At 40.7% G+C, this 26,375-nt stretch overlaps 1 protein-coding gene and 1 long non-coding RNA gene across 2 annotated transcripts in view; both read right to left on the bottom strand.

Moving 5' to 3' along the window:
• Positions 1-5,202: 5,202 nt before the first annotated feature.
• The window catches only part of LOC105459655, a 41,749-nt gene continuing 20,576 nt past the window's right edge, over positions 5,203-26,375 (bottom strand). Inside the window, exons 2-3 of the long non-coding RNA XR_975709.1 lie at positions 5,756-5,870; positions 5,203-5,356 (exon numbers count right to left, since the gene is read on the bottom strand). This is a non-coding gene — a long non-coding RNA (uncharacterized LOC105459655). The remainder of the gene's footprint in view (positions 5,357-5,755; positions 5,871-26,375) is intronic.
• Positions 12,051-13,397, bottom strand: LOC105459652. Its single transcript, XM_011705848.1, has one exon. The coding sequence runs from the start codon at positions 13,395-13,397 to the stop codon at positions 12,051-12,053; it is 1,347 nt and encodes a 448-aa protein (XP_011704150.1).

Here is a 26,375-nt window from a genome sequence, read left to right as displayed (position 1 = left end):
TCTTGCTTTAAAAAAATGACCAATGCATATAAATATTTTAATAATTTATATCCTAAAAACAATATATAGAAACGTTATAAATCATCATCGTTTTATATTGTATAAATTAAAACGTAGGTATATATAACATTGAAAGCATTTTTTCCAACGATAATATTGCTAGCAGATCTATTTTTAGCATCTCAACAGTACTTGATCGGATCCAATCTTCACAATCGCACTGAAAAATCATCCTCGTCACACGAGGAACAAAGAAACAAGACTGCTTATACCGCCATTTGCGCGACACGATTCGAATGCGACAGGAACCGTGCGTCTACCTCCGCGCGCGGCTTCTTGTCGTGCCAGGAGCATGTTTTGCCGCTCGCCCGTCCTGCCCCATCCCGGGCGGGAACCACTTTCGCCCCCTCTCCCCCTCGACCCCCGACGGCCCTCTCGCCGTCGCGCTTTCGGAGAATATGGATCGGCCCTGACAATATTGCCGTCGGTACCACCCCGCGTCTCCACCGGCATGATATACGCGGCCGCATTTCATATATTCCATTGTTTCCAAGTTTTCGGATCCATTTGTAAGATTAAATTTGTAATGCGGGAACACTCCGCCCTCCCCCTCCTCCGTCCCCCGCTCCCTGTCACCGCGCATACACCGCCATCCCCGCGCACCCCGGCGTCGCCACCTTTTGCTGCGCGCACGAGAGTCGACGCATATGGCCGACCGGTCAATTTCCTCGCGTGCTGAAACACCGAAACCGGATGTAGTCGAGAAGATTGTCACCCAGTACGAAGCTCGATTTTCTTCTCCCGAAGAATAAGAATGCTAGAACGTCTTCTGGATAGACGATTTTTGAATCGCGCAGTTAGAAAGAAGGAATTAGTCTAAAGGAACTCTTAAGTCAGTTTCTTCAGAGAGAGATTACTTCCACTGATAATAATGGCAATTTTCTTTATATAAAAATAAAGATATGTATACTCGTTTTATTAGAAAAGCTTCCATAGCATCAGAGAAAACATGAAAATAAAGAATATCAACTTTTTCAGCAAAATTGAATCGTTCCCTCAGAAAGAGAAAGAACGTGGAAATTCATGAGCGGTAATACTCATTTCCCTCAGTGGTTTCCACAGCTTGTGATTAAAGACACGATGGTCACGTATGTACCAATGTGCATGTGTATACGCGCGTGCAACGTATGGCGCATAAGCTGTTTGCGTTAACCGGCCACTTTCAGATTGGATAGCGCGCTTTTCGGCATATGGATTCGTCGCGGATTGACCCGCGGTTTCCATCCCCTAATGGGAAATTCATGTCTATGATTTGCTCGCCGCGGAGTAGCCGCCACCGAGATTACTCCACGACTTTTGGTCTCCCATGTAAATAGAGACAAATCGTCGCGTCATAATCATAATTACGCGAGCATTATGAAATCGATTAAAGCTTGTTCTCTAGCTTACGCTTGTTTTGATTTGTATGTTGATTTCAGATAAAATATGGAAATTATGCAACGGTTTATGAAGTTCCTTGAATTCAATTTAGACAAATGAATATAAAAATCCAAAAAGAATATAAAAATTATACTGCAAATAAGATTGCTAATAAATCCATTTCGCAAATTTTTCAGAACATTTCAGACAGATTCAAATTCTCCAGAGTTATATAAAATAGCTTTCAAAAAATTTGGTAACAACGCGTGCGTAATAAAAGATCTATTCTATTCTAATAAATATTTGACGCAAAAAGTAATTTATATGAGAGCTTTCTACGTCTTAAATTATTTTAAATCGGACGTGAATATTAATTTTACATGGTATTACATAACATATGTGATTACAAAAACGATTGTATTCTTTTTGAGAGAATCTAAACTATCTAAAAAGTAACGAAATAACAATTAATATCATTAAAGATGATTGCATTGTCCATAATTATATTAATTTCGACATCTGTATGTCAGATGTTGAAAACATTCCGAATATCAAAAATTTTGTTTACAAAAAATCCACGGGTGACTCCACCCGGATGATCCTCCCTCTCTCTGATATAACACCAGTGTAGAAACAAGCGGAACATGTTCCCGGCGACGATGCTCGTATGAGCGGACACCTAGCGCACGTTCTGCCGTACGCGCGCGACCGGCGGACGCTTTCTCTCTCTCTCTCTCTCTTTCTCTCTCTCTTTCTCTCTCTCTCTTTTTCTCTCTCTCTCTCTCTGTCTCTCTCATCGACAATTGTCCACCACGAGAGCGCTGGAAACTTTCATAAATTTCGTCACAGAGCGAGCAAATGGCTTCCGGTCCAGCGGTCGGACATTGTCGATAACAGGCACGTCGCCAGGGGGCGAATTCAATATCGCATTCGCACTGTCGAACCCTCCTCCCGCTTCCTCCGCCTACAGTGGCCCCGTCGGTACCCTCCGCGGCCACCTCTGTGTGCCCGGTGCCCCCCTCCCCCCCTTGTCACCCCCGCCGACACACACCTCCCCCTCCGGCATTGTCCCTCGCATTGTCCCGAAAGTTTTCGGCGAGCCGGCATAGCGGCTGAGCCGCGTGAATTACCATATGAATTAAAGTAATGTGATATACGATCACGGGGCACGTCCAGCGCGACCGCGTTTGAAGAAGACACTTGCGGATCCAAGAAATGCGAAAGGCGAAAAAGGCGCCGGTGAGGCGGAATCGCGAGTCATGAAAGCCTGGATCTTTCAAGAATCGTCGCCGGGAATAAAATCGTACTTCCGGTCAAAGAGAAGAATCACGATTTTTCTAGAAATCAGGGATATCCTTTAAAAAAGTTAACTAAAATTTTCGGAGCAAGTGTGAACTGTCGTCCAATTTCTTCACATATAATTTTTTCTAATTATCAGAAAATTACACGTGGCAAATAATCATTCCTCTTTGTAGCACTAACATCGATAGAAAACTAAATTCAGTTAGCTGCTGATATATTTTGCTGAAAAAGTTAACTATAAACTCATTTTACGAGATTCATTTCTTATAGAAAATTGTAAAAAAAAGTTTTAAATTAAAAATTATAACGTGTCTTTTATTGACGATAATATATAGGTATATTACGTAAGAGGCATTCTTGTTTTTGACAACCCTCTCAAAAATTTAATCGTCAATTTTACATTCATTGGCTAACTTGAATGAGTCCGCTGATAACCGGCAGCGATTTTTCCGACAGTTCCTTCAAACAGTTTTCGAGCTTTTGTATTGTTTGGGTGTTCGCCAGCGTGCGCGCGGGACGCAAATTTGTCGCGGCAGAAAATCTGCCGAAGACAAATCGCACGTAACCCCGGGGAGACTCTGCACGTGCCGCGCTCCTCGATACCGCGATAGCGTCTCCCCGTTTTAAAAACGGACGCCCGATGATCTCCCCTCGATGTCTCACTGTGCCCTCGCCGCCGCCTGCCCCGGTCTCATTTCGAACGATTTCGGGCCAGTTTGAAGCCGCTCACAATGGACCGACCATCGCGGGCATTATACCGCGGCCCGGCTATCGGCTCGACGGCGCGCGCGTAGCACGCGACTCTGCTTTCTGGCCGGCGCGATATCTCGATCGCAATAAATTCACATTAAACTATCTGCTCCGCTATGGTTCCGGCCGCAGCTTTAATACATCCCGTCCCCGCCGCCGCGTCCCCGCCCCGTCGCCCCCCCTGTGCCCTTCTGCGCAAAACCACCCCCGCCGCGTTGAACGACGGATGGTCCATCCGGCTTCGTTGTCGGCGCCGATTTTAATTTTCTGATTTTACGATCTTCTCCGCATGTTGCGCTTTCTCTTTTCTAATCACACTTTTTCATCAATTCTCAATTGCAGAAAGATGCAACAATAATTGACTCGCAAAATATCAAATAATTCGATCCTTTATCTAAATAAAAATTTTAAATAATTTTATTGGTTATTTTTTTCAGTAGATATTTTGTGTTTCTGCAGAATAAGTTTGCAGAATAATTATTTTTGAAGTCTTTAAATAAGTATTAATCTTATCGCTGAAAAATCGTTATTTATTTCAAATGGATTATACCATTTAAGCACTTTTAGAACGTGTCCTATTAACACATGTTCAAGTTTCTATAGATATAATAAAGAAGCTTGAATTGCATCATCCGTTCCGATTTTCCTTCTTTCCTTCTTTCTCTATATCACCGGCGTACTTCATCTTCTCGTTGGCGAGCAGAGGTAATTAATACGAGCGAGCCTCACTAATCTGGTGTTAGAATCGTGGCGATTACCGCCCCTAACGCAGGTAAATACGAGGTCGCGTAAACTCGACCGCCGGTTAAACTCGCGCGCCGTTCGCTCACAATGGGCGGTATGTGTTAAGGCTGCCGCATTAATTTCTAGTAATTATCAGAGGTGTATTTCATCCGGGGTGGGTCGCGGGTCGTGTCCGGGGTCGGCCACTGCGTGTTAACGCCGTTGTTATGCCCCATTATATTGTCCTACCAACACACGCCGGCACACGGAGGGAAAGGCAATTGCGTGTAGAGACGGGCGTCACGGCCCGCGAAAAGGCTCGCCGTGCGGTCCGTTTTGAAAAATTAAACGTGTGTTCCCCCGCACTCTCACCCGTTTCCCCATTCTAGCAACCTCTTTCTTGCACGATGCATTTTTTCCGATTCTACTAAAAATACTAAAAAATACGGAATGTTGACGATATTGTACTTTAAATATACAAACTGTGAGTTGCCGTGGCATTTTTTGTTTCTAATTACTATATCCATTACACGTATCGCGCATACACAACGAAGAGAAAAATGCGGCCTTTAAAACGTGATCTTTAAAAACGTTTAAAAAATAACTTTTTTATCCTTTAATGGAAAGCATCAGAGGGACCATCTATTGCGCCATTTTTTGCCATCTTTGGGCGCAACGGTAACAATGCGGTCACCCTAAACACTTTTCAGACAACGTGATTCATCGTTGCGTAACGCGCGAAAACACGCGATCAAAACGAGATTTTGAATGGAGAGCGGCGTCACATCGCGCCGCGTAACGAATCGCAGTGAAAATTGATAAAATACTATTTAATCCGCTCCCCCTCCGCGGCTCTGCATCTCCGCGGCGCGGGAGATAGCATTACTAATTTATTTAAATGGACTTATCTTGCCGAAGCCCCCCCGATAGGAATGTAAATTGGAACCCTCCGAATCAAGGGGGTAATGGCACGAGTAAGATAAAGATATTTTATTGCTTTGCGGTCGGACATATTTAAGCAGGGTCGAAAGTCTTTTTTCCATTGTCGAATGATCCGATGGCGGAGAGACAGGGAGAGAAGATGCCGTTCCCTTCATTAACTTTCCGTCATTATTCGCGAAAATGGGTCTTCGCAAATTAGGAATTCATGCCGCACCAGTTGCTGATTAAAGGCGAATATATATGTTCCGTTATAAAAAAAAAAGAAGATAATGCGAAAGTTGAACACGAATTTTCAATATTGATATTTTCCTCCAAAAAAATACGATTATAGTTATAAGGAATGATTTTAATAATGTGCTAATATATTAATATATCATTGATTCTTCAAAATTCTTTATACATATTTTGAAAGAGATGCAACATTTCAGATGAAAAAAGATTATAACTTGCTTTTCCAAAGCTCATATAAAGAAAATACTTTTAATTCTAATCGTAAAATTAACAAGAAAGGGTAAGAAAAAAGAAAAAAAAATACAACCGATTTACGAGAGATACGTTTGATACTCTGGAAATTGAGATTAAAAGAGAAAAATAAAGTAAATTAAATAATGCGACTCACCAAAAGAAAACTAAAGATTTAAAATAAAACAGGCGTTTCTTATGTTAGGTAAGGCAGGTTTCAGTCTTTCATTTCTAGATGGGAAGCTTGTCAGTCACGGAAGATGCCGATGTATCTGTAACATAAAAAAACAGCGATTTTATTATTATTGGAATATATCTTACAGTTAGTAAATCTGACTTCTTTTCATAGCATCTACATATATGTATATAGATATAACGGCGCCTTATTTGCGCACTTGTTCTTAGCGTCTGGAAGATCGTTCGCGCGGCCATTCCTGGCGTAATTGTGATGATAAATCTGTGCCACGAGAGCCGCGAAATTCGGGCGGATACGCGTCGACGTCCCGCGACGGCGCAACAAAGAGCGAGCGGCTGCCGAAAAATAACGCGACAAAAAAAAAGCGCAAACAGGCGAAACAGAATAAAAATAGAGCAGAATAAAATAGAGCATTGTCGCGCTCGGTGGAGGAGCGGTCGGAGCGGCGAAATAGAAAGGACCGGCCGCGCGAGCGCGGGCAATAATTCGAAACAAAATGTCAAGCGAGCCCGCCATTGTCGGGCGCGGTGGTGCGGTAGGCGCCAACTAGCGCCAACGAGAAAATATCGTCGACAGTAAATCAAGGTGCTCCGGCAGAAGAGAGAGCAGGCCCTTTCACCCCTTTCATCCCTCCGCCGCCGCGGGACGATCCGCTCCGGGCGGCCGCACGATCGCACCGGAGCTCGCTTCCGTTTTTCATCATACGTACGTCGTAAATAAGCCGAGACAGCTCGCCGCTTCAACGTTTCAAGGTTGCCATCGCGAGCTTCGATCGCCCGTTGCGCTTCGGGAGCAGTCGAGCACTGCGGAAACCCGCGAGCGGAAATCCATCCAGCGAGCGAAATAATATTCTCTTAGTTATAATTAAATATGTATAAAGAAAGAAAAAAATATAATAATAATAATAAGATTATTTGTTTATTATATTCTTAATGATATCAAAACAAGTAGTATTTTAAATCAATTTGTATATACGTTTTATTTGAACCTACCGAATTAGACATGTAAAAAGTAAATATAGGGAAACATTCTCTCGGAAAGAAGTTTTCTGGTTAAATTTCTAGATTCCTTTATTTTTCAAATTAGGAAAAAGTATTAAAGAAAATAACGGCAGAAACTTTAGATTAGAAGTGCAGTATAAAGATCTCATAGAAGTCATTAGAATGGCGAAAATACGTGCGAAGTTCTACGAGCAAATCGCAACATATGCCCTAGAAAAGCGCTAGCTTGCGCGGACGAAATCGTTTAGCGTCGCCCGATTGACGTCGAAACGTTGTAACTGGCTGCATCGTGAGACCGATGTAAGCTGCGTGTTCGCAGTCAAGTTACATAATCGCACCGGAAGACCGTGACCAAACGGGGAATCGGGGTGGCCGACAATAAAGGACAGACAAGTACGTAGTTCAAAAAGCGATACAAGATTTGCTTAATCGTTTGTGTTTGAGTATTAGTTCAAAGTCGAGAAGTCGTATTAAAAATTATAATAAAGTTAATCAAATGTATTTGTTATTTCAATATTTCGCAATGTTTAAATAATACAACTAGTACGATCAATTAAAAATTTTTTTATATAATATATACATACGTATATATTATATAAAATTCAATTTTGAAAATTTTGTAAGTTGAACTTTGTATAGAAACGATTCTAGATTCGAAAAAGATCAAATTCTTACGGACATGAGCAATGACTCATGTCTTCCCTCATAAAGACCCCATGAATGATCCCCGAAGAAAACGCGTATCCCGTGATTGAAGGCACAATGGCGGAAGGTGATGCGGACGTCAAGACGCGGCTCGTCTGGCGAGAATCGGTAAACCGAAAACTTAATGTCTCGGAACGGACGCCATATTAGCATGTCCGCGTCCAATCGTCGCCCACGTGGCAAGGGTGCCGTGGCGAATCGGGCCCGGGCTATGACATTGTCATTATTTCACTGACAGAACAAGCATGCGCGCGATTCTCCACGGGAAGTATCGCTAACAAGGGTGGGAAGAGCGGCGGACTGATCGCGAGGAAGAAAGACAGATACAGGGTGCTCGTTTTAAATGAAAGCACGGGGCCCCGACCCCGTAATGCCTTTGTCTCATTAATTTATTCTTGCTTTTAAAATAATTTTTAATGGTTAATTTTACTAATTTTTAAAAGTTAATTTATTTTTATTTTTGTAAATTTTATTTTTATAGATGTAAAAAAAATAAAAAATTGTTAAATAACGTTAAAAATTTAGAAAATAAAATTCGTGGATGTTTATTAAGACGGTGTAAAAATATGTATATTTGTTAATTTAAAAAATCAAAATCCAAAGAATAATGCGACAAATCAAAAAAAGGATAAGTAGAGGAAAATAGAGGAAAGACCTGTATAATAATAACGGAACTTTGCCGCGATAGAAAGTATGAGAAAGAGAAAGAGGGATGATGAAAAGAACGAAGGGATGATGGGAGTCCTCAGGGGTCCCTTCATCGCTCTGTAAGGGATACAACTACGAGGTCCGGGTGCTCCATGTTATTTATCTTTATGGACCTCGGGCAGAGGGTAAGTACACTTACTTCGGGGGTGGTGAAGGGGCGAGCTTAAGCCGGAACGAGGGCGGTAAGAGATTGTTTGTCGTATTGGCCGCGGTTTCGACGAGCTTAACGTTACCCGTTTAGGGGATTTCGCAATGACTTTCTCAAGAGAGAGAGACAAGAGCCAGTTATCTCTGCAAAAGAGTTTGCGAAATTTCTTGTGCTCGTAAAAACGACACAATTCAATAAGTGTCAATATGTAATTCTATATTAATATAATTTATCATTCAACAATTATGTCACAATTAATGTTTCCTTATGTTCAGACTCAAGTAGTATTAGAATATATAAATCATGTATATTATATTTTAACGCAAATATTTTTAAACCAAGTATCGAAAAATTTCAAGACGAGAAAGAAATTTGATATATAAATTGTTTCTATAATTATTATAACAATTTTTAGTATTAAACCTCTTACAAAATAAATTTGACTGATGCTTCATGATTATTTTACTCGAACATAAAACGAAATAACAATCGATCTGGCATCCGCGAATCGGAGATGTCAAGGTAAGGTTTCTGAGTGGCCAGAAATTAATCTATTGCCGTGTAATCGGCTTTCGGTGATTTAGCGCCGAGGAGACAAGAGGAGGACGGACGACGTCTATGAAGTAAAGAGCAAGATCGATTCTATATCTGGGAAGTCATTGCGAACTCGTATTGCCCAACAAAATCAATCAATTAAGAACAATTTTTTTATAAAAAAAAGGGTATAAAAAGAATTTTACATATTTGTAATAAGATTTTTTATCACAGACGAAATACAGACAAAGATAAAAATAGATAGAAGTATCAATCCGATAACATATATAAATTTAACTATAATATCTTATTAGTAATTAATGTGTATAAATCTATAAGCTAAACCTATCGACAGAGATAATAAATTAAGAGGATATGAAATATGGTTTTAATTGTCACGGATATTCTTTTATTAATTAACAACGAGCTAGAATACATACAGTGCTTATGTACAATTGTGATATTTACATCGAAGTAATACAACGTGATATTTGAATAAATCAATTCTTACAAAACGAAACAGAACATCGATATTTCTATAATAAAGAGAGATAATTTACTATATACATGACTTATATATTACATGTAATCTTAAAACAACTTCGTACACACACGTTGCGATATTTTAGTTAATATTTCCGTCAATATGATTTCTGATAATATATCTGACAATTGTAGAGCGCAATATCGAATTGTTCGTTAAACATCTATGCGATATTTGAGTTTCTTTCTTTCTTTCTTAATCGGAATTGATACATCCAACTTACTTATAATTTATGAACGCATTCTTCTTTGTATTAAAAGTTTTACTACATGTATTTACACGCTACTGTGATTATTGCTGTACAGAATACTGGCATAGGTCGTACTAATGATACGCCTTTTTTCACGAGAGATTTCCTATTAATAATCCTATACAAAGTTCTATTATATTGAATCGCAATATCAACTAAAATTAAACTAAGATTAATTTGATCAGAAATAATAACATTTGTTCTTACTCATTATCACAAGCGGTTGGATTAAAATGTTATTCCTATACGGATTCAATTCTTTCAGTGACATCGGGAAAGGCGATAATTCACGTAATTTTCGGACAATATTAAGCCACTCGGCGACGGCTTAACCCTATGTTAAGCCGCATACCGTCGGCGAGAGTGCGACGGGGGGTGGTGAACGATGGTGGGGGCGGGATTCTCGACAGTGGTTGGAAACCGGGCTGTATTTAAAACGCGAATGCGCGCAGGCCGATTCGCCGTTTGAAGTTAAATGGAGTGTAAATGGCAGATAACAAACCGGCACTGTTTCCGATTACGGCATTCATTGTTTCCTACCATTATGCGCGCTCCGACGGTTTGTGTGTGACGCGGGTTACGGTTTACGATCTATTTATTACCACGCCGCCCTCACCTCCGTACACACGGCCGAAATGCGCTTTACACGCTTGCACCACCCTCCGCAACACGCGCAACCCTTCCACACCCCTCCCCGACCGCCCTCCCCCCTCAGTGCGCTGCTGCTATCGCCACATTCGCACCCACTACCCGTTTCACCTGTCTGCCGCTGTAAATACGCGGCAAATATTTTACTTTCTACATCGTGGAAATGGAGTCGTTCGAATGGACCGTATGTAATTTGCGAGTATATCGAAATACGACCGCGATTATTTTATCTCTGACAATTTTAGCACGCTGCTTTTCCCCAAATATGCATGATTTTAAAATATTTTATTGCTACAATTGGTTTCATGTCCAGAACTACGTGTTTTTAGATTGGATCTTTCATTTTAAAAATGATTAAACGTTTCTATGAACAATTTTTTTAATTTATAAAATTTCGAGAATTTATGTGAAAGAAGAAATAAAAATATCAGATACTCATTTTATTCATTCTCTCAAGTATAACAACAAATGTAATATGTAATATTTAAACGCTTTAGAATTTTATGTGCATATCAATAATATAAATAGTAATTACATAAATCATCATATATCTTAAATTTTTATATTTTTTTGCGAAAGATGTTTGATATTTCTATCTTCTTTTCAAAGAATGCAAAAATTATGACTTTTCATAAAACAAAAATTATATTTTTAAATATAAAAATAAATTGAATACTATGTAAAAAGTGATATTTTATTTACATAAAAATTATCTTTAGAAAGTATTTTTTGGTAATTTTTTCCTTCATTTCCTAAAAATTATATACTATTTTTTAAATTGATTAATTCATTTATCGATCTCTTTCTCTCTTTCTCTCTCTCTCTCTCTCTTCTCTCTCTCTCTTCCCCTCTCTGTCTTTACTTCTTTTTACAGATATCTCTTATTTTACTTATTTCAAAGAATTAAATATATTTACAAATTGTTCCTACCTAATATTGACTAGACAGGGAATGTCTTCATTGCAGTTCATGAATTATACTAGAATAATCATGTATATGGACCGATAATATTTATAGAGATATTAACCTTTCTACATAGACATTAAAATTTTTCTTATTTTACACGTATACAATGTAAATGCCGCAACAGTATACAAAGTATCGTCATTCAATCAGCGGCCTTTCATCTTTGATTTTTTTTGTCCAATTTCAAATCGATTTTTTTCTTAACGAGAATACGCATTACAATTAATTTTCACAAATTATAAATCTGTCTACGTAAATCTATCCAAATTAGATAAGAAATAAGATCTTATATTTGTATTTTTAAAATTTAATTTCTGGCATTTTTATTTTTAATCGTTTAAAAATGAAAATGCTTAATAATTTAATCTGTTGATGTTTTCGTGTTTTTGTTAAAGAAAAATCGATTCTAAATTAACAAATAGATACATTAAGTAAAAAACATTCCTCTGTAAATCTGCACATTGCAGATATTCACAATGAAAAAGAAAAGTGCAAAAATTCATTTAACCGAAACTTCTGAAAATATGACAATGTAATTTGTATATTTCCGACATGTAGCTCGAACATATTTTTTTTAAAGCTATGTCTTAATTTCTCTCTCAATCTAATAAGACGTAATTGATAAGGGGACAACAATTTCATCGTTATCACAAACCCCATAATCTTCTCGAAATGCACCAGTCAGAAATGAATCAGTTCTCAAAGGAATAACCAGCCGTTAGAACATCGTCTTCGATCGGCAGTTTTCGTCGTCACTTACTGTGAACAGTAGTCCTCCTCTTGATTTCGACCTGGTCAACGATGCCGTCGCTCTCCTTATCCTGATGGGCGGTCATATGTCTAGTGAGATGGTGCCTCTCGCGGAAGCTCTCGTCGCAAACGGGACACCTGAGCTTCTCCTCTCTCCTCCTCCTCGCCGACTCGCCCACACTTTCATTCTTGTGGTGAGAGCGCATGTGATAGACTAGGTCGGAGGTCATGCGGAACGACAGGTTGCACTTGGCGCAGACGTTCTGCGCCGGTAGAGTCAGGGCGGCGAACGACGGTGGCAAGAGGCCGGCCACCCCGGCGGCCGTAGCCAGGAATCTCGGCCTGGCGAGGGCGTCCGCCATCGGCGGAAATACGGAGATGGGATTGTAGGAGAGATTGGGATAGACCGGCGGAAGATCCGGTCGGAAAGCGGATACCTTTGGACTGGGCACCTTGGGCGGCTGAGCGATCTGCGGGATCTTCAGATTCTCCAACAGCCCCGTGTGACCGGCTTCCGCCCCCATGGTCAGAAAGGGATACGCCATCTTGGTGGGGAACGGCGCGTACTTGTAGCTCGTCGCACCGGGCAACGACACCACCGGCGGACTGACGCTGCTCTGATAACTCGCGCGATCATCCGGCGATATCGACGACCTCGGCGACGCTTGGCCGTCGTCGTTGAAGCCATTACGCTGCCCGATCAGATTTACCTTCGTGAAGGCACTCCGGGATTCCCCTTGACGATCGGACACGCAGGAGATACCAGTCTCGTAGACCTTCGCGCAGGCTAAAATCGAAGAATTCGTCGATTCGGGACAGGTGGTCAACATAGACTGATGATGGCCGAAAGTAGGTGGACTCGGGGTCTTCTGAAGCTGGCCACCGGTCGGCGCGTATCTTCTCCCGTCCGAATCCGGGGAGAGCCTCGGTAAGGTTGGCGTCAAGGTTCTCGGCGATACGTACGGTGGACTCAGCGAATTCTCCGTGCAATGCAGCAACCTTCTTCTGTCTGAACCGCCAGAATCGTTGTCGTAGTGCTTGATGGTGAGATTCTGCGGCAACCTATCAGTGTCCAGAGCACTGTCGACGGAGATATCGTCTCGCAGACGGTCCTTCCGGCCGGTTATCAATCGCAATTTTTCGTTCTGACGTCGCGCCAGGTTCTCGTCGGGTGCCACGAGGAAAGCGACGTCGAAGGAGCGCTTGCTAGCTCGTTGAAGGGGGTACGAAGCGTCGGGCGTGACGTCGCTGATGGACGCGGGGCACGCCGACGTCAGTGCCGTCGTGGCCGGCGTCGAGGTCGCGGGGGTGGCGCGGTCGATGCCACCCGTGCGATCTTCCATTGTCATCCTGCTCGCTCCGGATGATCGACCTACGACAATGACGGTGAGTGGACAGTGAGTGTTAATGTCGCAGTGACATGGAGTGATTGATCGACCAAAATTCGATACACTCTGCCCAGATGTCCTACATTCGAGAGGAATAAATCGGAGCAAGACAAGATTGGTTGTCGAGATAATTGAGAAAAGTTAAGACAACGATACTTTTTTTCATGAAACGTGAAATAAGATGTTCACATCTGACGTAACAAAAGATACGTTTAAAAAGACGTTGTTACAATTGTCATTATGAAAATTAAAAGTGATACCAGTAATAAAACTATAACATGTTGAAAGCATTAAACAAGCCATAATTAAATTTATATTAGAAAAATATTCATAAACTTTTGCTATACATATAGACATTATAAATTGATATACAATCCGTAATCTGTATAAAATCGTTACCTCAAAACAATTTTAATTTTGGGAATTTCTTTTGTTTATAGTAAAGCAATTAAAATGAAAGATTCTAACAGTATAAAATCATTTTTTATTCATAATAATAGAACATTGTTATTTTACTATTTTTTCTATTAATAAATGGTATTATTTATTTCGATACCTCTTTTTTAATAATCATTTCGTATTTCAAATTGAAGTAAGTAATATGAACAATTGATCAACTATCCATAATGACATTGCAAGTTAGGGTATCTTAAATAACAAAAAGCTTTTAGAAAACAAGGGTTTGGAAATATTAAAATGCTTCTAAAAATTTTCATAACTTGTATCTCTTTATATATCACGTAGGTAACTCACATAAGTAATACTATATCTACTTACCAGATTACGATGACAAGTGTTTTCTTCTGAATACACGCGGTCTGTACGCTACACTAGTTGGACCACGTTTCCCATAACTCAGAGGATGGATCTTCTTCGATCCTCTCTAAGACATCAGACTGCACTTTTTCTCACAAGACTTATCTCGCCGAAACCGATCTTCGCAAGCGAGCACGCGGGTCCGTAATAAGCCACAGAGAGCAAAACCAACACCCTCTAACGGACCCACCGATCTGGTGTAAAGGCCAGGGCGCACTAAAGTGGCGAACACTCGGTGCCGTATCGGCGGTTCGCGTTAAAATGAGAGTGCTGTTCGCGCATCCCCCGTATTTAGGGGTAGCCGTCGCGTAGGGTAGCACAAGCGTGGCAGGTGGAGGCGCGACGAGGGTGGCACTGGCCAATGGCAGGGTCTGCAGCGTTATACGGGGGTGGAGCGTAGCAGCGGGGTGAACATATTCGCTCGTCGGGACGCGTCTGCTAGCACCGTCCAGACCACGCCTACATATTTCAGGTTCGACACATGTGCCCGGGATCGTCGTCGTCGTCGTCGTCGTCGTCGCCGTCGTCGTCGTCGCCGTCGCCGTCGCCGTCGCCGTCGCCGTCGTCGTCGTGGGCTCTTGCCCACCTCCCCCTTCCTCTCCGTCCGACTGCCTTACCCTCTTGCGCAACGCGTACCGCAGAATCCCGCTCTGCCAGGGTGGCGAACAGGGTGGCGAAGATGACGGCGAGGCGGGGAGGGGGATACGACCGGGAACTGTAATTCAGCCTGACAAACGATCTTGAATATTTTTAACGCCCGCGCCCCGATCTCCGCTCCTTTTTTATAGCTGACTCCCGGCTGTATTGGACGTTCGGCAGACGACCCGGGTCTACAGATGAAGATACGACGATGGCAAAGAAAGTCGTTTCAAAAACGCGCACACAAAATATGTAAAGATGCTGCATAATAAAACAAATGATAGAAACTTCGAAAAAAGCTTCAAGCAAGCTTTATCAATTATAAATAAGCTGATCAAGAAATAACTTCATACATATTTATATATTGATATTTTAAAATTTTCTTTCACAATTATAATTATAATGTATTTTCTCTCAATTATAAAGTTCTCGACTTATTTATAATTATTTTCTTATGCTTACATTTGTGCATTTTGTGTGTACAATTATTGAAATAATCATTACGAATTATCCATCCATTTTTGTGGGATTACGTACGTAAACCTCGAAATAAGTCAAGATGGGTGGCATCGTAGTTTCATGCCGGAAAAATAACTCCCGATACAAGTGGGCGCAGCGGGCAAAAACTCGCCACGGAGCCAATAGGCGATCAATCATACGCCGGTGATCTATTTTACCGGGCATGTGAGAGCCGTCGATTTCTTACGCGATTTCCGCGATCCCGGCAAATCCTAAGGGGAACGCCGCGAGGTTAAAGGACATTAACTTCTTGATTGAGTCGGCAAAAAGTTGTAATGACTTTTCGATTGGCGCTATCCCGCGCCCGGCGAATACTCGCAAACGAGTATTTGCGGAAGGGAACACTCTAGTTTCTTGTACCTTACACACAGAGTGTCTCAAAAACAAAAGATCTTTTTCCTTTGTTCATGGATACTGCAAATAAAACTAAAAAAAGTGGCAGTTGTCTTGATCGAAGAATAATTCAGAAAAAAATTATTACACATTGAAGATTAAAATTCGGCAAAAATCGGCATTCGTATATAAATAACAAAATCTCACTATGCATTTTAAATGAAATTTTGTTATGTATTAAAATATATTATATATTTACTATAACAACTCATGTGACGCAAAATGACAAACTTTTATTAAAAATTCTTTATGTAGATTAAAATTCATCATTAAATACTTTAGGGTATCTCTCGAAAAAAAATCATTTTAGGCAATGCGTTTGTGTTATCGTAAAATATTAGAGTATTATCATAAAATTCATTTCCGCGGCAATAAAAAACAAAATGAAAGATTCAATCTTAAGAAACAATTTCAGTGATTTGATAAGCTCGACTGTATCGGTAATGACTCTCTTCGGCTCGATACACGCGCGGAATAAATTAAACGATCCGCTTCACGTGCAGCAGATAGTGCGGCATGCGATACAGTCGAGTCTAATCCTAATTCAGTGTCGTAAAGTCGAAAGAGTCATTACGATGACGTTACGTGTGACACGCGTCGCACGGCGGGGTGGCTACGAAACGTCCCTGTATCTTGGCACAGCCATTCCTGGATTATGAACCATATTTATTGCCGATCATACCGTGCCATTCCCCGTGAACGCGGAGAAACGGCGATATACCGATCTCTAATTCCATTTTACGTCCCTATGCCTTATTTCGCGTAAAACAGTATTCTCGCGGAGAAGTTTTACTTTTCTTCCTTCTTTTCTTTCATAATGATATGTAAAGTGACCAGAAACACAAAAGAGATGTGCATATTTATAATTTTTTTTCGTTTGTACACTTTAACTTTCAATAAATTGCAAATTGTTTGCTCAGAGGGCACGTACAAGATTACAATAATCTATTCAAATCTGAAGTAAAAATATAGAAAACCGGTTAATTTAAATGATATATTCTAGATTTTTTCTTCGCGCCACATTTATTTTCTCCGCTAATTTATTCTTTCCCTTCGATTGTTCTCACTAAACCGTAACGCATAAACTGAAAATTCGTCTCGCTTGGTACGCGTTCTAAATTCTCAAGTAGAAAAATACGTCGTGTGTGAGAATCACACTTTGCCACCATCTGCCCGTGTTATTTTGCAAATCGGCCAGAAAGGGCAAGTTTCGTGTCGCCTAATTCGACCAAGTTAAACGCACGAGCGGGCGAGCCGGCGGCGCTCGACACGTGGCGGACACGCGTGAGCTGTTAGCACCGAGCGTGAGTTCGGCGAAGGGCACTTTAACATCGACAGTATCTGTTACGTGGGTCCACGAAAGGGACACCTTACATGACGCGTGTACTTCGGCTCGATTGACTCTTACACGGGAATTAATACGTCATCGAGCAAACACGATCGCATATACCATCATGCAGTAGATTTACATTACAAGAAAATTGGCATGTCCATTCTTTTGTTTTTAAAAATAAGTCAGAAGAAAAAATTCTTTAATATTTCTCCTTTAATTTCTAATTATAATTTGTATTAAATATTTTATACAAATTTCGATATGCATATATTCTCTTCATCACGTATTTATATTTGCAAGTAAATCGTAGAAAAAATTCTGAAAATTTTTTAATTGTATATCGTCGGATATAACATTCATATATAATAATATATGAGCTCGTTAGCATAGTGAAAACTGATTACTTCGTGATTATTTATTTAAGCTTACTTTTTGGTGTTTTTTTATGCTAGCTTTGCGCTTCACGGAGGGAGTAATGTCATCCGCTTTTCGCATCGCTGACGCGGCTGCATGGAGCGAGTGCACGCGCGTTTTCGTCGGGGTCGCATGGTGATAAATATGCAGCCGATGCAGTTGATGAGAAAAGGTCGTTTATCAATCACCCATTAACGCAGCCCCGCCGAAAACCTGCTCGCTCCTGAGCCATATTTCACAGAATCATCGCGATTCCCTTCCGGCCGCTTTGGCCGCACGTTCGGTTTTCCATTAAAATTCACTATCCATGTTGTTCAAGAGCAAGCAACGTGTAAAAGCAAAAATTTAAATCGCTGGAAAGTCATTCAGTTAATACAATAATTAATATAATAATAAATAAATTCATTGTAATAACAATTTCCTTTCTTTAGGAAAGCAAACACAATTGCCATAAAAGTATTAAAAAGACTCAGATTTTTGAAAAATTAAATATTTAAAAACATAAAGATAAAGATTTCAAACCTCCGAAATCTTTATCTAAATTATATTAAAAAATGCAACATTTTGTAGAATATTTTGTATTTGTATTTAACTAATTCTTGTTCTTTTTTTTGCAGAATTATAAAACTACACATACGTGGAATATGAAAATACGTGAGAGATGAAGAACGGTTAGTGCTTCTTCAGGAATTCTTGAAACAGAGTCTCGGCCTGACAAATTGAATGTGCGATAAATTCAGAGGATTGTTGAAATAACTTGGCGTGGTGTACATAGTCAATGGCGAGAGGGAGGGAGATTCCCGAGATGAGAGTGCGGGAGATTTAGATTTTACGGACGTTTAGGCAATTCCTTAACTTATAGCCGGGACCATGCATACGAAATGAATTGACTGCTGTTTAAACACTCTCGTAATTTTCCTCCGCCGAAATTCTTACGAAACGAAGCTCCCGAGCAAATTGTACGGACATCGTCGATAGTCCGTCTTGGATACATCCAATTCGATAAAAATGGCTCTTTGTATTTTCTAATAAATTTAACAATTTCAGACGCTTTACTGCTATAACTGATTCCGCGCGTTGTAGATATATTGCAAATTGCATTCACGATAGTGCTCTTTGGTAATAAGGCTACGTCGTAATCCCGCCTATATACGCCACATCAGAATTATCAACGTACGCCATTCTTCCTCCGCTCGCCCCCTTCCCCCCCCCTCCCCTTATTCACCCCTATCTATCCGTCTATCTGTTCTACGAGAGAAGTTTGTCCCGCATCCGCTCTTGTTGATATCGTCCCGACGATATCGAGTCGCGTTCTCTCTTTCTCCCCCTCCCACCCGCTCCACGCGATGGCTCCGGGGAATTTAATTCTATTCGGAGCACCGCCTAAGATGCCACCTTCGGTGCTCTTATCTCTGTGCACACGGTGGGTTGCGCGTGGCGGTTGCTTATGTGTTACGTGAATACCTTACCTAAATGCCGCCGCGGGAGAGACGTCCCTTGCGTACCCATTTCATGAACCAGCAACCCCTCTCTCGCGACCGGGTGAGGGAGGGGGGGGGGAGAGGCGGCTGACGGTACCGCAGCATCGCGCGAGGGAGTCGACCGAGGAAAATTAATGCGACTTCCAGCCGGGCGCTATCGGACGCCGCTATCTCGCGCCTCGACCGCGCGCCGTAAACGTGAGTCGCCTAGGCGAGAAGTTTCCGAATTTAAGCGACCGGAGACTCGCGCCGAAAGTGCCGTGCGATCGTGGGAGTCACGCGAACGGAGAACGCGCGTTAAGGAACACCATGATATCTTGGAGCGTCTTTCTCGGCGAACAGTTGCGTCTGTTCTCAGAATAGTTCTAGGGTGCGGTGAATTAATAAGTCGCTCCGTTCATTTTCAATTTAACTGCATTAACGTTTAAGCAAGTGAGACTATGTTTTATATTCAATAAGCAGTATTTTGAAGGTTGTACAAGTAATTTTATATGTGTTAAGGAAAACTGGTTTTAATTCATTTTTATGAACTGTCCCGCACTGTCTTGGAGCATAATGTGTCCCGCCGACAATTGCATCTGTTTTGTCAGAACGTTACGTCTATCGTTCTATACTAATACCGCGAGGGTATATAATGGAACGAAGAAATTAACGGGAAGGTACTAAGCTGCTCGTTTATCATAACGATGACTCGGTAGACGGAAGCGCCATGTGCTCTTAAAAGCATTCTGTTAACGCCGGTTTAATTCGTATTGATGATCCCAGAGAAAAGAAAAAGATATGGGCTGACGTGTATCGACGCGCATTCCGTTATTTACAAACGTTGTAATTGCAAATAAAGCCGACGGTATTTTTATAAAATGCGAATCAGTTTCTATCTGTAATTACTGATCTATACAATGATCCTCTTATACCATTCACGGTATATTAATCATAATTTAATTTAATTGTATGCATGCGTAGTAAAATTTTACTACTCATACTTTTTATTCTGTAATGATTAATTACAATAATAATTAATTAAAAATCAATATCATTATGTTAATTTTATAATTAAACATTCGAATAATAGAATATATGTAATGAGTAAAAATAAGCAAATGGATAAAGTTCATTAATAACACGGAAAGAACAATTTTGCTGAATCCAGATCTGAAAATAATTTTTGTTCAATCAAAATAATTGCTAGAATATCAAAACGTTTTATAGCAGTGCTTATCAGTTTTAACATTCCAACAAAATATTTTGATAATTCAACAAAAAATTATTTTCAGATCTGTTTTTAACCAAATTTTTAGACCTTTCAACAAAATCGTTCTTTCCATGAATACTATATAAATACACCCATAAATAAGAAATCTCATTCTCTTCATTAACGCTAGCACGACATCCCTGTCTACTTAACATGGGTCAGAGTTCGCACGTGGCAACCACCCGTTGACAGTTTTACGATATTTGCCAAAATCTTACCCCGCGCGCTATCAGGGGTCGGTCGGTCGATCGGACCGTCGGTCGGTTGACTTTTCCCCTCGGCGACGGCAGGAGCCGGTTACACATAGATACGGTGGATAGCGGAGAAAGGTTGGCGGAGGGAAGGTGGATGGTAGGAGGAGGGAGTTATTAGAATGGTCCGGAAAAGATGGCGCGGAGTCGCTCCGTATTTTTATACTGTATGGCCGCTGCTTTGCATAATCCCGCACTTAGCTCGCTCGTCCCGAGATGCCGGCTCGCGCTATGCAGATCTCTCCTCCGCGCTGAAAACCCGAACCTACCGAGCGTTTCGCCGTTCCGACGAATGATGGACGACGCCGAGAGACCCGCCGAGGGATCCACTTCTGCGGCTCCTTTCCTCGGCGGACGACGGGTTCCAGTCGGAACGACGAGCGAATCACGCGGCAATCTTTTTACTACAATGCGACGAAACGGATGTGGCTAATACGTACGCAGAGCAATTTGTAATTCAAGTGTTAAATGTTAGAATTTATTAAATATTTATCAAAAGAATTTGTCGAAATTTGCATTAAATTATGTGTCATAAACATACAAATTTAATTTACAAACTTGCTAATTTTATCCGAATGTCAATATCTTGAATATTAGATGAAAAAAAATATATATATAAAAGAATGCTTCACACAAAAGAAAAAAATAGATATCAGAAAAAGTTAGATAAGAAAATTATACGATGACTGTAATTAACGATAGATCAACTCGGTCTAAGCGGCATCAAATTTTCTCACCAGACTTCATATCAGAGATTATTTCTTCAGAAAGAATAAGTGAAAAAAATTTCCATCAACTCTAAAGTGGTTTAAGGCACTTATTTATGCCACGCGAAACGGATGGACGGAGATACATCATGAGACTTCCTGAACCAATGTCGCGAAACATTTGTCACGGTGTTCCACTTGCTCCAAGGATCAACTGCGAGCTCTCCGGCTGCTTGCACGGGTGGAGATGTCTCATTTGCACCGAGAAATCGCGTCTTTCCCTTACCGCCGCCCAATCTCCCTATACCGCGCTGTCCCGGCGTAAGAGAGAAAGAGAGACCGTGAAAGAGGAGCAGAGAGCGTGCGGCGTCATCAATCTTAGCGCGAAAAGACCCAGGACAAGCGAGGCGTCGTTCCGGATCTCACAGATGCGACCTTGATTCTCTTCCAACATTCCCTAGAGGTACCGACGTAGATTAAGTCTGATCTCGCGAGTAATTTGTCCGAGTCTTTCGATTCTCGACCCGGTCCTCGACATGCTGGATGCCTCGAAAACAGGCGAACACCTGTGGTCTCCCGTTCAAGAAAAATCATGAACTACGATGTACTGATTGTCGCTCAAGAACCTTTAGTCTGTGTTCTATACTTATTGTTAGTATGGCATTATATTTACATTTTCGATAGTAGAAAAGATAAACTCGAGATATAACAGACTTTAATACTTAAAATAATTCTTTTCAATTAATATATTTGATAAATTCTTAAAATTTTCAGTAAAAGCTATTTTATATAAATACTTAAAAAATAAATTAATTTCACATTTTTATACATTTCTCTCTAAAATCATGCATAAATGTGCAAGAAAAAAATTAAGATGACCATTAAAAAATAAAAACACATATTTGTGTGCCTATATCTTATTGTTAAATACATACAATAAAAATTAAAAAAATCGAGACGTGTGTATTTCATAAAAAGTGCAAAATGCTTGCTGAGAAGTTGAGGAACAAAACAAATACACCTATAGATATTTCAAAATCATCTGCATAAACTTCAAAATAACCTGCAAATTTTTAACTTGTTAGATTATAAGCTTCAAGAAAAACGAGAGAAAGAGAGAGAAATCTTATCATTATAAGTATCAAAAGTGATACTTATTAATAAAAATACAAGAACAAAATAGTAATATTAGTTAGTCGACAAAACCTTAGATTTTTGCCATGTCAAACACGGAATACCGTTGGAATTTGACGCCTTGCTCGAAACTTAACATTATCAATTTTCATCTTCCTTGATACAATCATAAATTTTACTTTTTTCACTACGTCCAAGACATTTTAGTTATGAAACAGCTATAACGTCGCAAAAACTATAATTCCGGTCGCGACGGCGATAATAAATCCTGTACTCGAGCGAACGTACGGCAATGGTGAATTTTCAGAGATTGCTCGCGACCGAACGCATGCATGATCGGCTGCCGGCACATATGCTCGTTCGTACATACATATGTATGTATCCCGACGTGATGCGTGAAGAACATCGCATACGTCACTCGGTTTTCCTGCGACGGTCAGGTCATACATATTCCGCAACCGAGAACGGATCGAACACTCACACCCTTCTGACATTTCGATTGACGTCGGATTTTATCTGTCTACACAGTACTCTTTAGAAGTTCATTGTCAGAAACAATTGAACTATGTCACGTTTGTTTAAAATCTAATTGCTAATAATTGTTTCGCACACAATGCATTTTTTTTGTGCAAAATTCTTTTAATGTTTGCATTGTAAAAAAAGGTTTCAATTAAATTTACAATCAAGAAACATTTTTTGTCAAGAAACTTAATAATTTAATAATATTTTAGTAATACTTTAGTAATACTTTAACAGTTTTAATAAAATTAAGTAGTATTTTTTTATAAAATATTAATATCCACGGCATATAATTACTATTAATGCAGTTATTACAATTGGTTTTCTATCGGGCTTAAAACTTAAATCTATTCCAAACATAACTGTGTATATTTTTTTAAACAGAATTAACAAACGCCCACAGATCGTAAATTCGTAGAGCATATTTCGCGAATGCATTCACGCCCGACCATATGTACGAGATATCGGATTTCGTTATCTCTTGATCCGCCGATTGTCCATCGTCCCTAACAGCGCTGTCAAAAACGATCACGTTTGATCTTCGGAAGTCACCCTTGTCAACCTGATGTATCCCTTCTCGATTTTGTATCGATGTAACAGGTCTGTTACTTTTACGCGCAAGTATCGAAACGTAAACTCTATAATGTCCAAGAATGTAGATAAAATTTATCTTTCGAGAAAGATATCATTCATATCTACATCATTTTCCAGTGAAATAAATACAATTCAAATCTCTGAAAATTGATTTCCGATGCTCGCAAGGAAAGATTTCGCAAATTTTAATGAGTAACCCTTGAATGTCACACTCCATATGAAGATTTTTACCGAGAATCCATTTAGCGGTTTATCGTTTGCGAGGATAAGGACGGCCACCAGTTGGTAGCTGCTTAGTTTCCGAAGGTTTACGCGCAGCATCCCGGAGGCAGCGAGTGAGACGACGCTCGGTCACGGTGGATGCCGCCAGAGGCTCTCCGGGAGAGATGCCGGGGTATAAAACCTCTGGCCCGTTGCGACGGCCGCGGTTGCGAAAGGTACGGTGATTACGGGTGGGCCGGCGGGGTTCGGGCAGGGTTGAAATCCAGAGCATACCTTAGTTGTCCGCTCGTAAAGCAACCCCGTATGCCTGGGAGTGCGTGCCGGAGCTATCTCTTTCTCCGTTACGTTCCGTCTCGGCGATGCCGGAACTCCCTCCGTCCCTCCGTCTCCTTCCCTCTCTCTCTCTCTCTCTCTCTCTCTCTCTCTCTCTCTCTCTCTCTCTCTCTCTCTCTCTCTTTCTGTCTCTCTCTCTCTCTTTCTGTCTCTTCACTACGTCTACGTCTACGCGGAGTGTTTGTTAAACGAGGAGGAATATGCATGAGGTAGGAGAAGAGAGCCGCCGGCGGAGTTATGCTACGGTGATCTTAACGGTGGACGCGACCTTAAATATGTATGCACGCTGCGCTGGAAACGCGGCAATCAGAGATTGTCCAGAAACGGGTGTCAGTAGCGGGCTCGTGTGTGCTTGATGCTCTAGAGCGATTCCCGTTCAGAACACCGCGAAAACCATGTAAACCCTCTCGTTGCCGCCCATTTTATTCGAAGAAAAGAAACAATCGTAAAACAGCAGATTTTATACAACCGGATATTTGCGAATTTTAAAAACACAATCACATGAACATCTTCCATTAGCTAAAATACTAAATTATTCCGGCCCTTTTAACAGTCGGGAATTAAATCTAATGGATCATCCCTTAATCTCTTAATGGATTATCTCTGGCAAATCACTTAACAGACTTATCGTATCGTATATATACAGATTTGTTGTAATCTCGAAACGATTTCCCGACGAGATTCGAGATAAAAAGGGGTCCGCAATCGATCCCTGTACAGGTGAAACGACCGATCGTGATATCTCGATCGTGGATCTGCGTGTTTCTGCCGCATGGGGATGCCGTGACCAGATACCGCCTGTCGAAGAACTCTCGCAGCATATTCTCGTAAACATGCATCACGGGCGTATACGAGTATGCATATACGTAGGACATATGGTGGTTAGCACGGTGCTTGGGCCCCCATGAAGCGAGGAGGGCCTCGCTGAGACTTCTGGGGGCTTTCAGCCCCCTCGCAGTACCACCGCGGCCAACCCCCTCCCCTCCCGCTCGAGAGTCCTCATGAGTTTTCAATGAGATTAGCGGCCCATCTGTGCCGAGACCGACCCCATCGTCATCATCGACCATGGACAAAGCTAGTCAACCTGCTCACTGCCCGTACGTTCTCCACGGGGGTCGCTACCGTTCTCTCCCCGTCTCCCGGCCATTCGATGTGTACACCGTACATGCACTTGCCGCACAAACTCATCTCCGGCGCTTTTGCCGACCGCCGCGCGTCTCCACGTAGCGTGACGATTATAGAAAATACCGGGTTTTTAGCCACCCAGCATCATATGGTCGCATTTAAAGTCGTCATTGACCACGTCTCTCCCCGAGTGTCTTCCACACACGTTTGAAATTTTTTATTCCGTATAGCAAATCGAATACTTAGAAAACAAATGCATTTTGCCAAATTTCAAACTTAAAATACTTATCAATTTTTTAACTTTTCAATGGTACAGACATGGAAAAATAAATGTCCTAAAATCTCTTTTGTTTCTCTATTTATCTATAAATCCGTTGATTAACTTTCAATTAACTTTTACGGAAATTTTATTAAAGGTCATATTTCTTCACAAATCTTCAACATTAAATATCTTAGAAAATTAATCTTTACAGTAAAATTGTGCTCTAGAGAAATCTAAAATAAAAAATATATCATTATGTGTATATATTTTAAATATTCGAAAACTTTTTATTTGCGACAGAAATATCCGGCTAAAATGCATTTCGAATGCAATAGCAAGCAGTGAGCAAAGCCGCAAAGCAGACCGATTAAGGAGCGAAATGGTATCGATCCCACGTAAGGGGGTACCGGGGGCTGCGGATCTGGGTCCATGGTAGCCCATATGGAGCCTGCCCAGCGCATATGTTACGACAACGCCGCTAACGACCTGCCTTGGGCCTTCGTAATGCTAAACTGCGGTTCGATCCGCACCCCATGAAACTAAGTAACCATTCGATTGTCATTGGTAAATAGGTAATCATGGCAGCATCGACTAGAGTCTTCTTAGTACGCGCGGATTTTTGCTTTCTAAACAATCTCGAATCTCAGAGTGCTTTCGATTTAATTTGTGATATTCTATTTCAGCAATATTTCTGTATCTGCGAAGCAGAAGGATATATATTTTTAATTTCAGAATTCTGCAAAAACTCGAATTATAAATGCATACTTTCAAAATAAGTTAAAGAAACACAAATAAATATTTCAAAAAGTTCCAATTAAATTTTATTTTCTAGCTTATAAAGTTTGTTTTCCATATAATTATAATAATTATAATAATTATAATATAAAGAAAACAATTTTATAAATATATAAAAATCAATAGTTTTATATTACCTCCCCCAGATCG

Source organism: Wasmannia auropunctata, unplaced genomic scaffold (genome assembly GCF_000956235.1).
Source record: "Wasmannia auropunctata unplaced genomic scaffold, wasmannia.A_1.0 LD334172.1, whole genome shotgun sequence".
NCBI classification, from domain to species: domain Eukaryota; kingdom Metazoa; phylum Arthropoda; class Insecta; order Hymenoptera; family Formicidae; genus Wasmannia; species Wasmannia auropunctata.
Note: the sequence above shows the minus strand (reverse complement) of the source record. Positions and strands in the feature narration are given on the sequence as shown.